The 15,502-nt window shown below is 50.4% G+C and overlaps 2 protein-coding genes across 2 annotated transcripts; both read right to left on the minus strand.

The window, feature by feature from the left end:
* Positions 1–218: 218 nt before the first annotated feature.
* LOC127292934 (premnaspirodiene oxygenase-like) lies at positions 219–2,034 on the minus strand. Its single transcript, XM_051322482.2, has 2 exons — positions 1,576–2,034; positions 219–1,289 (listed from the first exon to the last, which is right to left on the minus strand). Exons 1-2 carry the CDS (start codon positions 2,032–2,034, stop codon positions 219–221), a joined length of 1,530 nt encoding a protein of 509 aa, XP_051178442.1.
* A 2,691-nt stretch (positions 2,035–4,725) lies between these two features.
* LOC139838989 (uncharacterized) lies at positions 4,726–5,670 on the minus strand. The gene is made up of 3 exons (XM_071829011.1): positions 5,152–5,670; positions 4,966–5,064; positions 4,726–4,872 (listed from the first exon to the last, which is right to left on the minus strand). Exons 1-3 carry the CDS (start codon positions 5,668–5,670, stop codon positions 4,726–4,728), a joined length of 765 nt encoding a protein of 254 aa, XP_071685112.1.
* Positions 5,671–15,502: the final 9,832 nt, after the last annotated feature.

Genomic DNA, 15,502 nt, shown 5'->3' on the forward strand with positions numbered 1-15,502 from the left:
AACTATACATCATATAAAAACAATATACAAGCAAAGATACTCAATCACACGCACTCTTGAGCAGGCATTGGGAACACACATACGACCCGGCCCCTATTGTTTCTGCAGCGCGCAAAAACTATAGATGCAGACAGACGCACCATACGCATGTAGTGAACTAGTGATAGGAGCGCATGATATGTCGGTACGAAACCAGGATTAATGCAAACAAAACGTATCTAGGCTACGTCGACGACGGGGACGAAGGGCGTGGCGAGGAGCATCAGCGGCGTGCTGCGGCGCACGCCCAGGCCGGGCGCCTCCTCCATGTCCACCTCAACAACGCCCTCGGGAAGCGACCAGTTGAAGTGGTAGAGCAAGGCAACGAGGGCGAGCTCCATGCTGGCCAGCCCGTAGTTGAACCCGGGGCACATCCTGCGGCCGGCGCCAAACGGAAGAAACTCGTAGCTGCTGCCCGTGAAGTCCATGGCGCCGTCCTCAAACCGCTCTGGCCGGAACTCCTCGGCGGCGTCCCAGTACCTGTGGTCCCGCCCGATGGCCCATGCGTTGATCACCACGCGCGACTTGGCCGGGATCGTGAACCCTTCAAGCTCGCACACATCGATGCTCTCCCTAGGCACCAGCAGAGGTGCTGGCGGGTGCAGCCGGAGCGCCTCCTTGATCACCAGCTTAAGATACCGGAGGTCGCTAGCTTGCAGGTCGGCCTCGGTCACCATGGACTTACCCTTGAACGCCTCGCGGATCTGCCCCTGCAGTTTCGCCATTACCGCCGGGTTCCGCATCAGCTCAGACATACCCCACTCCATTGCCGACGCCGACGTCCCCGTCCCACCGGCGAACATGTCCAAGATGATGGCCTTGATCTTGCTATTGTCTAGGTGGAACCCGAAGCCGCCTTTCCCCTGCAGGCCGATGAGCACATCCGTGAGGTTCTCGTCGACATTCTCGGTGGCGCCGGCCTTGATTTTATTGGCACGGGCGATGTTCCTCTCATCGATGATCTCCTCCAGGATGGCGTCCACCGTCTTGTGGATGCCCTGGAGGCTGCGTCTCATGCCAGTGACGGCGGCTAGCACTGTTGTCCATGTCGGGAAGAGGTCGGGGATGTTAAAGCCGCTCGCTAGGCTCACACCGGACTTGATGGCTGACATGAACTCCCCCGCGTTCTTCCTCTTCTTCCCGAATGCCGCCCGCGCAACGATGTTGTTGGTAGTGCTATGGAACATCACGCTCAGGTTCACCGGCATCGATAGCCCCGTCGCGTGGATCTGCTCCACCAGCATCCCCACCTGCATGCATGCACGATCCATTGTCAGAGATTAAAACATGCCTTACTACATATTTCATGTACATCTGCATTCTTGTCAACTGTTGCCAGATACGGACATGACTATGCCTTAGTTAGTTCACGTACGTGACCGTTATATGGTAAATTACTTGTCTTTTCACTCCCGTTACAATCGGGTAACCATGTAGTACTTGTAGTACTGTAAGTTCAGTAATTAATCTGGCATCTTTAGCTGCCACCTTCAACGAATAATTAGATAATACCAGGTTGGATGTTCGTATATATACCTCGTCCTCCCTGATGTGGCGGAAGGAGAGCACGCGCTTGGGGCTGAGGATCTCGGCTGCGCAGAGCTGGCGGAGCTTGCGCCAGTAGTCTCCGGAGGGGGAGAAGAGGATGTCAGCCCACTCGTAGCCGACGATCTCGCCAGCGAGGAGCTTGGGACGCGTGGCGAAGTTGGTGTCGTGGGTCTTAAGCACCAGCCGCGCCGTCTCCTTGGACGACGCCACCACCAGCGGCGTCTGCCCCAGCTGCAACATCATGAGTGGGCCGTACGCATCGGCGAGGTCTTTCAGTGCCCGGTGCGGCAGCACGTTCACCAGGTGGTGCATGCTGCCGATCACCGGCAGCTTCCATGGCCCCGGCGGCGCCCTCTCGCTGATTGGGTTCAGCGCCACCTTCAGTACCTGCAACAGCGCCACCGCTCCGGCGGCCAGCAGCACCGAGAGGAGAAACAGCTCGTCCATGGCTGTAACAAGCCAAGTCAGCTAGCTAGCAATAGTGAGTAGTGACTAGGAGCTTGTGAGACAAGTGTGAGTTGATCTGCTTGTGGTGGCGGGGTATATATAGCTCAGGGTGGAGGAGGGACGCAACACCTAACCAATTGTTTAGTTCAGAGCGACCTGTGAACTCGTGAATATTGCGTGTGGTGTGGTTACTGGTTAGCACATGTCCTTTCTCTAAGCTCGATCAGCAATAATTAAGATCGAATACATGCATGGGTGGACGACCTTTCCTGCTGTGTTAGTCCAGCCAAAAATATCCATATATGGCCATATATGCACACATCAAATCAGGCGATTTTTTTAAATAATATTATCCTCCATCCCAAATTAGTTGTCTCAAGTTTGTTAAAATATGGATGCATCAAGATACTAAAACATGTCTAGATACATCCATATTTAAAAAAAATTGGGACAACTAATTTGGGACGGAGGGAGTACATTTTTTGTTATTTTCAGAAATAATACTCGGTTTCAATCCTTGTCACGAATAATACACTATTGGGGACACGTACCCCGATTAGAAGGAATCGGGAACAGCAAATCCGATTAGAGGTAGTCGGGATAGGCTACCCCAAATTCTTCTAATTCTCTGCGCCGCGTGAGGCTGCCCTCAGCTTTTTGCACTAATTCGGGTAGAGGAACCCGATTTCTTCCAATTGGGAAAGAGAAACCCGATTTCTTCCAATTGAGATAGAGGAACCCGATTTCTTCCCACTACTCGGGGTAGAGAAACCCGATTACTTTCAATTGGGCTAGAGGAACCCAACTATTTTCAATTGGGCTAGAGGAACCCAACTATTTCCAATTAGGGTAGAGGAACCCAATTATTTTTAATTGGGGTGGGCTCCACGCAGTTTCCCTACTACTCGGGTGTGTTACCACGATACATTTTAATCAGGGTACTAGTCCCCGACGGTGTATTATTTGTGGAAAATTTTGAAATCGAGTATTATTTCTGGACATAAAGAAAAAAACGTATTATTTTTAAAAAAATGGCCATCAAATCACATACTTATTGGTGAAAAATAATTTGTTGAGAACATTTACGTATAATATCATATTTTGAAACTTACCGATAGCTCGTATGTATTCTCAGGCAGTTAATTGTAGATAATCATATACTGAAGTATTTGGGTCAATATATTAATATTATAGTATATCAAATAATATATACAAGCTAGGAACCAAGTAACCATATATCTTAGCTATCGTACTAAGGAGGTGATGCCCAGAAGCAGTTGAATTATACATACAACATGTGCACGCACGTACCGCGGCGCCTGTTCAATCGTGATCCACATTGTGTGTTTGATCCGGTGATTGGGTTGGGATTGGGAGAAGATTTTTTTGTCTGGTTAGAGATATTGTGCTTTCTTATCGTCTGTTAGACGAGGACGATACTGATCGCATGCATTAGTTTAAATAAACAGAGATAAGTGTACTACTGCAATTAACATGTGTTGAAGTTTCTCGGAAAATACACAAACACTACCACTACAGGAATGCACCTCTATGCCGACGGCCGGCTGCCCTCGGCGTAGCCACGCCTGGCCCTCGGCGTAGGCTACGCCGACGGCAGCCCTCGGCATACCTCGTTGGCGTCCAGGTCCCTCGGCGTAGCTCGGCTGGCCCTCGGCGTAGCAGTAGCCGTCGGCGTCCTCGCTCTATGCCGACGGTGAAGAATACCCTCGGCGTTGATGCCGTCGGCGTAGCGTGGCGGCGCGCCGTCGACGTTAACGGAGCGGCTGGAGACGCCGACGGCCCATCCCCTCGGCGTAGAGAGACGGGAGAGGCGACGTGGCGCACGGAGGTGCACCGTAGCCATAGGCTATGCCGAGGGCAACCCCCTCGGCGTATGGATGATCATGCATGGACACGGAGGCGACGTGGCGCACGGAGGCGATCCGCAGCGACAGGCTATGCCGAGGGCAACCCCCTCGGCGTATGCATGATCATGCATGGACACGTGCCGCCACCACGGAGCATCGGTCTACGCCGAGGGCAACCCCCTCGGCATAGACCTGACCATATGGTCTATGCCAGGGTCTATGCCGACGGCATTGCCCTCGGCGTAGGCCTGCCATATTTTTTTTTCCTGTTTCAGCCAATTCAATTGCAATGCAGTTCCAATTCAATTGCAATGCAGTTCAGCAGGTCCAATTCATCCAAATTCATCCAAAATCGACCAAATTCGCCATAATTCACCAAAATAGCATATAATTCACATAGTAGCATACATGGTGCACATAGTAGCATACAAGAGGAGAGCGGAGAGTGCCATGTCATCCAAATACATAGTAGTAGCAAGCAAACCCTAGTTCTAAGCTGACTAGCGGAGGAAGGACCCGGGCGGGGTGTGTCCGCCCACATCGTTGGCGAAACGAGCAGCCCGGGGTTGCGCTCCGGTAGAAGCTGCAGAAGAACCACCTGGAGAAGGACCGGTGCTACGCCCAGGAGAAGTCGACGGAGAGGCACCGGGAGTAGTCCCAGGAGTAGTCGACGGAGAGGCACCAGCAGAACGCCCAGGAGACCGACCACCTTCATGAACCGGTGTGACCTCGCGCCCACCCGGCGATGCCTGGTTCCCGGACCATCCCGTTCCCTACGTGTTCCCTACATGTTAGCAACTTGCGAGGCAAAGGAAAGTGGTAACTACCGGTTTGGCAAAGAACTTAACTCCGGTGTGGATCCGTAGTAAGTCGCAGCGAAAGCTGCCTTCGATGGCATGATAGGCATGTCCCCCGCCACGGTAACTCGAGCCGGTGGCGGTGTACCAGTAGACATAGAGATCATCATTTCCTGCAAGATAGGTTACAACTTAGGCTTTTTGCAGAAATAAAGCATCAAACTGAGACTTGTCATCTACTTGCGAGAAGAAAGATTCAGACTTACTCCTATGTACGCCATGTAGGCCGTATTCTGCCTATTCCACTGCGCAGCGGCCTGCTGATACGCTTCATTGCAGGCTTCGAAGGCCGCCTCGAACTCAGGCTACAATTTCAGAAACAATGAATCTCGTAAACACTTAGCCATGTAGGAAGGAAAACCGGAAAGAGGATGAAAATGAGGAAAACTTACATCGTAGGCGGGTGGACGAGCAGGCCGTGGACGAGGCTGGGGGCTGTCGGCGGTGAGGGTATGCTTGAGACGCGTGTAGCTCGTGGCTGGGGTAGGCTTGACCGCCTTATTCAGAAAGGGGTAACGGCCATGCGGACGCCCGCGCCCCGACAGGACCAACGACTCCTCGTCGACCGGAATGCTCAAGGGGTCATCCACCTCGGGGTGACGAGACTTGACCATGTCGCAGTAGTCCTCCTTGGCGGCCTTGGCATTGCCGTAGTACTGTGGCTGAGGCAATGCGGGATTGGGCTTCTTCTTCGTCCGCATCATGTCATATATCTGGGCATCATGAAGCACCACCCCAGGTGCTGCCTCGGCCACCTGCATCGCGAAAAGAAAAGTTATGCGTACCACAAATGTAACATGACGGGAAATGAAAGAAGGTCGTTCCATGTATATACATACCATTTTCCCCTTGTAGCGGGTGTAGTCGCGGTTTCCCGCGTAGTGTGTGCCACCGGTGCCTCGGTTCTCCATGTTCCGCCTCGACACGGCTGCAAACTCCTCATCCTCCCTGAGCCACCTCGCCCTAATCAGCTCCTCCCATGCCTCCCTATGCTGCTCGGCCCACTCGGGACAAACCTGAAAACGCAATACTCAACTCAAGATAATCCAATGAAAACTTAGCAGCAATGTAGAATCTCATTGACATTTTACTCACCGACATGTACTCCTCAATGGTCATTGCCCATTCATCTGTAGGCTGGTTACCAACATAGTACTCCTTCTTGACCCTCTTACCCTTGTTAGCCCAGAAGGCACTAAGTATTTGGTGAACTTGTGGTTGTACCACTGCTGCGGTGTCAACCTCTCGCAAGCGCCACGCAAAGTGAGACGCGCCTGCGTGTCATGCTCCGGGTCCACACGGTAGAAGCACTTCAATCATGCATAAATGAGTTGTGAAAGTCATGAGTTAGCACATTAGGGTCATTAACTATGAACGGTGCTCGAGAAATATATGCCTTACCCAGAACTTGGTGGTCACAGCCTCGGCGGTGTCGCGAAGCCTACGGCAGGGGGCATCCTCATAGTCCGCCCAAGTAGTGGCTAGCTTCGTCGCGCCACCGGGGACCGTGCTAAGGGGAGTGTATCTGCGGGCCGAACTTCTTAATCGAGCCCCAAGCAAGCTGTTAGGCATGCGGGGGGCTTGGCATCCCATGTCCGATTCTTTGCAAATAAATCACACATTAGTACACATGCCAAATTGTTTATTATGCCCAAGATGAAAATACATGTTCGAAATTTCTGAAGTAGTACACTTACTCATCGCTCGAAGGAATGATAAGGGCCTTGTCATCATGGGTCTTCGGCTCCTTCCTCGCATCGGGGACTCTAGCTTCTCCACGAAGCTTCAAGGGCTTCGGCGCACCCCCATCCTCCATCACCTCCAACTCAGCCCTAGAGTCCGACTCGTGTGTAGACTCTGCCTCCATCTCCACCTCCCCACTAGACGGACCCTCTAGGAACAACTCAGGAGCCACGTCGCCGAGAGCGGAGGGTGGCTCGTCAAAGTCCATGTGTACCCCGGCGCCACCTCGTCCTCCACCTCGTCCTCCTCGTCCTCCTCGTCCTCCACCTCGTCCTCCTCGTCCTCCTCGTCCTCGTCCTCCATCGGTACCATCGTCGTAACGCGGATTGCGCACCGGGGCTCGATCACTCCGTCTAGTGGGTGGTCTAGGAATATTCCTCTTCACTGCGAGAGCGTCTTAAGCAAGCTCTCGGAGTGCCTTGCCGCTGCTCATATTGTTCAGTCACCTGCATTGAGAAGAATAAAACAGTTAAGCACAAAGACATATTATATGAAGATACTAAGAATAAAAGGCACAATGCAATTAAGAAGCAGGTTGACATAATAAAATGTAGATACTAAGAATAAAAGGCACAATGCAATTAAGAAGCATGTTGACAAATAAATACTAAGAATAAAATGCACAATGCAATTAAGAAGCATGTTGACAAATAAATACTAAAAATAAAAGACCCTCACCAGCCATCATCGCTCTCACGCTCACTCTCATACTCCGTCTCTTTCTCTTTCTCTTTCTCTGGATCACTATCACTATCACTATCTTGTGAGTACAAAGTTGAAGGGTCGACGGGTGGAGGCTCATCATAATTGTCATTCGCCTCAAGTAACTTCTCCAGCATAGATATGTCCTTTAGATCCACCACTGACTCACCACGAGTTTCTGCATCGTTCCCGAGGTCCTCTTGAACAAACGGTTCTAAAATATATTCCCCGAAGTCCTGTTCCTCTTGATAGAAAATCCCCTCGTATGTCACGGGGTCAATGTTGTTGTAATCATCCTCAGAGGGAATCGGTAGGTTACCATGTGGCGATACCTGGAAGACGACTTCCCAACCCTTGAGTTCCGCTTTCTGGCATGGGTAGGGCAAATAATAAACTTGCTTGGCTTGGTGAGCCACAACAAAGACATCGGCTCCGCTATAGGTGGTTGAAGGCTTAACTTCAACTAACCCAATGGACTTATCACTTCTCTGTCCACCTATTGGGTCGAACCAATGACACTTGAACACGACGATATTGAGTTGCACGTTCGTACGATTGAATGTCAACTCGTATACACTTTGTAACCTTCCGTAGTAATCAAAGTTGTTGGCTCCTTTGGTGAAGACCCCAGTATTTATCGTTTTGGGATTCGCCGGCCCTTCTGGTGCGTCTCTGTGTGGAAGCGAAACCCATTCACATCGTACTTCTCATACTTGGTCACCTCACGGCTACAACCTTGGGAAACACATTTCAACTCATCTATCATATCAACGTTTCTCTCACGGCCCTACAAGAACATTTCAAATTTGTTGTGTGCATTAGTTACGTGTAATAAGAGGGACAAGTCACATGTTGCAATGTAAGAGGAAAGGTTAGAAATTACTTTTTCCATGAACCATGTCACAAAGTTTTTATTAATTCCGGGAGCACCCTCTTTCAGTAGAGTGTCCATCTCCGAGGGGTCGGGCAATTCATCATACGGCCACATTTCATCCGTGAATTTGCTGAAAGGAGTAAATAAGCATTAGACCGAGACGAGGTTACTAGCTGCAAAGTAATTTGTTCACCTGAAAGGAGTAAATAAGCATTAGGTCGAGCAATAACCATCCGGGAACATCACGACGTATTTGAGCCACCTGAATGCCTCCTTCTTTTGGATGGAATCAAGGCAGAAGTTGGCATGCAGCTTGAACCAATTCTTTTGACGGCCAATAGGACGCTTCATGTGTAATTTTTCCCTATCACAGAGGATCTCAATATCGACTCTAGCCTTGACATTATCCTTTGACTTCCCGGGAATGTTCAGGCATGTGTGAAAGACGGACTCCGCGACATTCTTTACAGTGTGCATCACATCGATGTTATGGGGAAGTTCGAGGTGCTTGTAATACTCGAGCTTCGTTAAAGCCGCCTCGTGAGTCCAGTTGTGCGTTACACCATATCCCTCAAATTGATGGCCAGTTGGCGTCGCTGCCGGCACGAGAGCACGTAGCTCGGCTTCAACAAGTGTACCATCAAACTTCGGCACATCTTTTTTTTCATGCACAACTTTGCCCTTCTTGAAGTTCTTTTTGTCTTCTCTAAACGGATGCCTCCTTTTGAGGAACTGTCGATTCGTGTCAAACGCAACATACTTGCGACCCTTCTGTAGCCAAAGGAACTCAAGCCGATGCTCGCACACTTGGGCATGGCCACTTACCAGCTGTACACCATCCACATGTTAGGGCGTACCCGGGCATGTCATGCATGGTATACTGCAACCAAACTCTCATGCAGAAGTTTGTCTTCGATGCTCGGTCGTACGTCAATGTCCCGTGGTGCCAAGAGTGGTTCAAATCTTCCACAATCGGCTGCATGTAGACACTCAAATTCTTCCCCGGGTAATGAGGGCCTGGAATGATCAGCGAAAGAAACATGGTCTTCCTCGTCATTAGGACTCCGGGAGGGAGATTGAGCGGAATAACAAACACGGGCCAGCAAGCTGTAATTGGCGGTCGACATACCATATGGATTGAAACCATCCGTTGCTATCGCAATTCGACATTCCGAGCCTCGGCTGCCTTAAGCGGGTGTTTTGTATCGAAGTTCTTCCATGCCGTACCATCGGATGGATGTCCCATCTTCAACTTCTTGTTTTCGTCCACGAATCTCTTCCCATACTTGTGCCACGTCATACATTTGGCTGTCTCCTCGTGCATGTAAAGCCGCTGGATTCTTTTTATGAATGGGAGATATCGAAGAATCGACTTTGCGGTGCTTGACGCCTCACGACCATCCTTTCCCGTTACCTCTTCATACCTAGATCGCTTACAGATGGGACGGTACTTGTCCTCCGCATCTTGTCTCCAAAATAGAACGCAGCCTTTGGGACAACGAGTCTATCCTTTGATAATCCATGTTGAGGTCCTTCATCATTCTCCTCGTCGCGTGCGAGCTTTGAGGCGAGACAATGATCTTTGGGCAACATGTTACCAGTTGTTTTCAGACTTGCTTCAAAGCCCTCACGGGTGGTGTTGTACCGGGTCTTGTCGGCTAGACATTGGGAGATGGCATCGAGCCGAGAAATCGCGAGCGCCCTCGTACAGAGGCCTCTTAGCCGCGGCAATCATATCATAGAAGGCCTTCGCGGTTGGCTCACGGTTCCTCCGGGTTCTGGCGGCGCCTCCGGTTCTGGCGGCGCCTCCGGTTCTGGAGGTGGCGAATCCGGGACATCGGCATGGACGAGATCATCTAGAAAGTCTCTAATTCCATCGTACTCATTGCCATTGAGCCGCTGCCGCATCACCTCACCTCTGTCACGTTCGCGCTCATCAAAGTCGATTTCCGTGACGTACCCATGCATATACCCATATTGCAGAAGGTGTCTATACATTTCATCCTTCCCACGACGTTGACGCTTCACGCAGCGAACACAGGGGCAAAGTGCCCGAGCCAGCCCCTTTGTACCACGCGCTAACTCATTCACTAGAAAATGGGTCTTCCTTGTCCACTCATCTGTTTTCTCAGTCGCACTAACACGCTCATTGTACATCCATCCATTATCAGCCATCCTCTGCTTTATTGGGAGCCAAACCACAGACATAGCATTTATATCAAATAGGAAATTAAATGCATCATATTTTTATTTATTTTACCGGGCGAAACGCATGCATCAACCTACATCTCTACTAGGTGGGCTCCTAGCAGCTGCCGGATCCGTAGTTGGCTACGTTCTCCATGCTCTACCCTGGTCCAAGTCAGAATTTCGGCAGCACCTCCCCGCTGCTCTCCCGATACACGTCTCGGCAAAAAGCCGAGAGGATGTGCATCCGGAGAACAACGGGGAGGCGCCGCCGAAATCCTGACTCGGACCGGAGTAGAACATGGAAAACGTAGACAACTACGCATCCGCCGACTGTCCCGTAAATGCCGCAAGCGTTACGGTTCAAAATATGCGGACCACTAATGCATATTTATCCGCGTAACGCTCGCGGACGGGAAGTGACACCTAGGTTACGCAACTGGACTTGGAAAATGAATCTAGTGACATAAGAAAATGCGGAGAAGGGGAGGCGACGTTTTAGCTCACCCTAGGTGGTAGAGGCCGTAGTCGACGAGGCGGTCACGACGGTGTGGACACGACGGTCATGACGGCGTGGACTTGACGACACGGCGGTCACGACGGCGAACACGATGACGCGGACACGATAGGGCAGTCACGATGTCGGCGGTCACGACGGCGCCTATTTCCATTGAATAAAACATCAAATTATTAAACCATTTCACATTTCCATGTTTATTTACATTTTCAATTTCATTCCTATGAACAAATTCTAATATTTATATTTGTATTTCTACATACTCTACATTAATAGAAATAAAAGTTCAAAAACATGGAAATTACCGGAGAGGCAGGGCGGCGCAGATGGGGGAGGCTGCTGCAGGGGCCAACCGGCGAGCGGCGGGTCGGGGGAGGCTGCTGCGGGGGGCGGAGGAGGCTGCTGCGGGGGGCGGCTGCTGCGGGGAGGCAGGGGCGGCGCGGTGGGGGGAGGAGGCTCGGGCGCGGGTGGGGGGAGGAGGCGCAGCAGGGAGGCCGGCGGCGCGTGGCGAGAGGCCGGCGGCGCGCAGCGAGGCCGGGGCGGCGCGCGCAGGGAGGTGGCGGCGCGCAGCAGAGGAGGCCGGGGCGGCGCGAGCAAGGACGGCGGCGCGTGGGCTGGGGGAGGGCGCGTGGGCTGGGGGAAGGCAGGCGGGAGGCGGCGGCGGGCAGACGGCGGCGGGCGGCGAGGACGGCGCGTGGGGCGAGGGGAGGCGCGTGGGTGGGCGCGTGGTTAGGGTTTGGTGCCGGTGCGGCTCGACCAAAGACAAAATAACCCGGCCGACCGTGCCGCCCCTATGCCGAGGGCCAGGCATACGCCGAGGGCAGCCCTCGGCATAGCCCGTTTTTTCATTTTTTTTATTTAAATTTTATTAATGTCAATTATATTTTTTAAATTATATATTTATTTTCTGTTTTAATCTTCTACATTCTTAAGCCCTCGGCATAGCCCCGTTTTTTCAAATTTTTTTGTATTTAAATTTTATTAATGTCAATTATATTTTTTAAATTATATATGTCCATGCAAATTATATATTTATTTTCTGTTTTAATCTTCTACATTCTTAAGCCCTCGGCATAGCCCCGTTTTTTCAATTTTTTTTGTATTTAAATTTTATTAATGTCAATTATATTTTTTAAATTATATATGTCCATGCAAATTATATATTTATTTTCTGTTTTAATCTTCTACATTCTTAAGCCCTAGGCATAGCCCCTTTTTTCAAATTTTTTTGTATTTAAATTTTATTAATGTCAATTATATTTATTAAATTATATATGTCCATGCAAATTATATATTTATTTTCTGTTTTAATCTTCTACATTCTTAAGCTATGCGCATAAATAATTTTACCATATCTTAACTTAATATTCCTCCCTGTGAGATCTAAACCCTAATCCAGGAGCCCATGCAGATCTACCCCTTTGACCGGCCTCCGATAACAGTTGAACTATGGACTCTTCTCTTACTTTGTGTTGTGTTAGGTCATCGGAACATGTAGTACCAATAATTACCCTATCTTACATCACTATTCCCTCCGGTAGACGAAACCCTAATCCGGTAGCCCCGCAGATCTACCCCTTTGACCAACCTCCGATGACAGCTGACCCATGGACTTTTCTCTTCCTTTGTATTGTGTTAGGTCATCGGAACATGTAGTATAAATAATTACCCTATCTTACATCAATATTCCCTCCAGTAGAAAAAACCCTAGTTCTGTTGACCGCGCGGTCTACCCCTTTGACTGCATCCCATCGGGGGTCCCCCGGTGGGCATATGCCTCCATTTGAGCTTGGTTAGGTCATAGGTACATGTGAAAACAAAAATCATCCCATATGATATCAAGTTTCTCTCCGGTTCACGTACGAGGGAGTTCCCCCCTATACATGCAGAATCTGCCCAAGTGTAGGAACCCCCTGTCCGCGGAAGCGGACACACAGGGGGTAGCCTTGGATATAAAACCATCTCAAATCACTTTTGTGCATGCCATGTGGACACACACAAGTTTTGGGGCCATTCCCTTGATCCGATGCTCGATTTCCGATGAAACCCTAGTTCTGTTGACCGCGCGGTCTACCCCTTTGACTGCATCCCATCGGGGGTCCCCCGGTGGGCATATGCCTCCATTTGAGCTTGGTTAGGTCATAGGTACATGTGCAAACAAAAATCATCCCATATGATATCAAGTTTCTCTCCGGTTCACGTACGAGGGAGTTCCCCCCTATACATGCAGAATCTGCCCAAGTGTAGGAACCCCCTGTCCGAGAAGCCGGACACACCTGGGGGGTAGCCTTGGATATAAAACCATCTCAAATCACTTTTGTGCATTCCATGTGGACACACACAAGTTTTGGGGCCATTCCCTTGATCCAATGCTCGATTTCCGATGAAACCCTAGTTCTGTTGACCGCGCGGTCTACCCCTTTGACTGCATCCCATCGGGGGTCCCCCGGTGGGCATATGCCTCCATTTGAGCTTGGTTAGGTCATAGGTACATGTGGAAACAAAAATCATCCCATATGATATCAAGTTTCTCTCTGGTTCACGTACGAGGGAGTTCCCCCCTATACATGCAGAATCTGCCCAAGTGTAGTAACCCCCTGTCCGAGAAGCCGGACACACCTGGGGGGGTAGCCTTGGATATAGAACCATCTCAAATCACTTTTGTGCATTCCATGTGGACACACACAAGTTTTGGGGCCATTCCCTAGATCTGATGCTCGATTTCCGATGAAACCCTAGTTCTGTTGACCGCGCGGTCTACCCCTTTGACTGCATCCCATCGGGTCCCCGGTGGGCATATGCCTCCATTTGAGCTTGGTTAGGTCATAGGTACATGTGAAAACAAAAATCATCCCATATGATATCAAGTTTCTCTCGGTTCACGTACGAGGGAGTTCCCCCTATACATGCGAGACCGCCCAAGTGTAGGAACCCCCTGTCCGAGAAGCCGGACACAAGCTGGGGTATCCTTGGATATAGAACCATCTCAAATCACTTTTGTGCATGCCATGTGGACACACACAAGTTTTGGGGCCATTCCCTAGATCCAGACGCTCGATTTCTAACGAAACCCTAGTTACGTTGACCGCGCGGTCTACCCTTTGATCGCATCCCATCGGGGTCCCCGGTGGGCATATGCCTCCATTTGAGCTTGGTTAGGTCATAGGTACATGTGGAAACAAAAATCATCCCATATGATATCAAGTTTCTCTCAGGTTCACGTACGAGGGAGTTCCCCCTATACATGCATAATACGCCCAAGTGTAGGAACCCCTGTCCGAGAAGCCAGACACACCTGGGGGTAGCCTTGGATATAGAACCATCTCAAATCACTTTTGTGCATGCCATGTGGACACACACAAGTTTTGGGGCCATTCCCTAGATCCGACGCTCGATTTCTGACGAAACCCTAGTTCTGTTGACCGCGCGGTCTACCCCTTTGACTGCATCCCATCGGGGGTCCCCCGGTGGGCATATGCCTCCATTTGAGCTTGGTTAGGTCATAGGTACATGTGAAAACAAAAATCATCCCATATGATATCAAGTTTCTCTCCGGTTCACGTACGAGGGAGTTCCCCCCTATACATGCAGACCGCCCAAGTGTAGGAACCCCCGTCCCGAGAAGCCGGACACACCTGGGGGGTAGCCTTGGATATAAAACCATCTCAAATCACTTTTGTGCATGCCATGTGGACACACACAAGTTTTGGGGCCATTCCCTTGATCCGATGCTCGATTTCCGATGAAACCCTAGTTCTGTTGACCGCGCGGTCTACCCCTTTGACTGCATCCCATCGGGGGTCCCCCGGTGGGCATATGCCTCCATTTGAGCTTGGTTAGGTCATAGGTACATGTGCAAACAAAAATCATCCCATATGATATCAAGTTTCTCTCCGGTTCACGTACGCGGGAGTTCCCCCTATACATGCAGAATCGCCCAAGTGTAGGAACCCCCGTCCGAGAAGCCGACACACTGGGGGTAGCCTTGGATATAAAACCATCTCAAATCACTTTTGTGCATTCCATGTGGACACACACAAGTTTTGGGGCCATTCCCTTGATCCAATGCTCGATTTCCGATGAAACCCTAGTTCTGTTGACCGCGCGGTCTACCCCTTTGACTGCATCCCATCGGGGGTCCTCCGGTGGGCATATGCCTCCATTTGAGCTTGGTTAGGTCATAGGTACATGTGGAAACAAAAATCATCCCATATGATATCAAGTTTCTCTACGGTTCACGTACGAGGGAGTTCCCCCTATACATGCGAGAATCTGCCCAAGTGTAGTAACCCCTCTGTCCGAGAAGCGGGACACACAGGGGGTAGCCTTGGATATAGAACCATCTCCAATCACTTTTGTGCATTCCATGTGGACACACACAAGTTTTGGGGCCATTCCCTAGATACGATGCTCGATTTCCGATGAAACCCTAGTTCTGTTGACCGCGCGGTCTACCCCTTTGACTGCATCCCATCGGGGGTCCCCCGGTGGGCATATGCCTCCATTTGAGCTTGGTTAGGTCATAGGTACATGTGGAAACAAAAATCATCCCATATGATATCAAGTTTCTCTCCGGTTCACGTACGAGGGAGTTCCCCCCTATACATGCAGAATCTGCCCAAGTGTAGGAACCCCCTGTCCGAGAAGCCGGACACAACTGGGGGTAGCCTTGGATATAGAACCATCTCAAATCACTTTTGTGCATGCCATGTGGACACAC

The sequence above is a fragment of the Lolium perenne genome, chromosome 4 (genome assembly GCF_019359855.2).
Source record: "Lolium perenne isolate Kyuss_39 chromosome 4, Kyuss_2.0, whole genome shotgun sequence".
Lineage (NCBI taxonomy): Eukaryota > Viridiplantae > Streptophyta > Magnoliopsida > Poales > Poaceae > Lolium > Lolium perenne.

What these genes read in the sequence shown, in the direction of transcription:
- LOC127292934 (XM_051322482.2), bottom strand. Translation starts at nt 2,034, where the DNA reads ATGGACGAGCTGTTTCTCCTCTCGGTGCTGCTGGCCGCCGGAGCGGTG. An exon ending in GCCACATCAGGGAGGACGAG is followed by an intron (nt 1,290 to 1,575) that starts GTATATATACGA and finishes GCATGCATGCAG; the next exon opens with GTGGGGATGCTGGTGGAGCA.
- LOC139838989 (XM_071829011.1), bottom strand. Translation starts at nt 5,670, where the DNA reads ATGGAGAACCGAGGCACCGGTGGCACACACTACGCGGGAAACCGCGAC. An exon ending in CTCGTCCACCCGCCTACGAT is followed by an intron (nt 5,065 to 5,151) that starts GTAAGTTTTCCT and finishes CTGAAATTGTAG; the next exon opens with CCTGAGTTCGAGGCGGCCTT. An exon ending in CCTACATGGCGTACATAGGA is followed by an intron (nt 4,873 to 4,965) that starts GTAAGTCTGAAT and finishes CCTATCTTGCAG; the next exon opens with GAAATGATGATCTCTATGTC.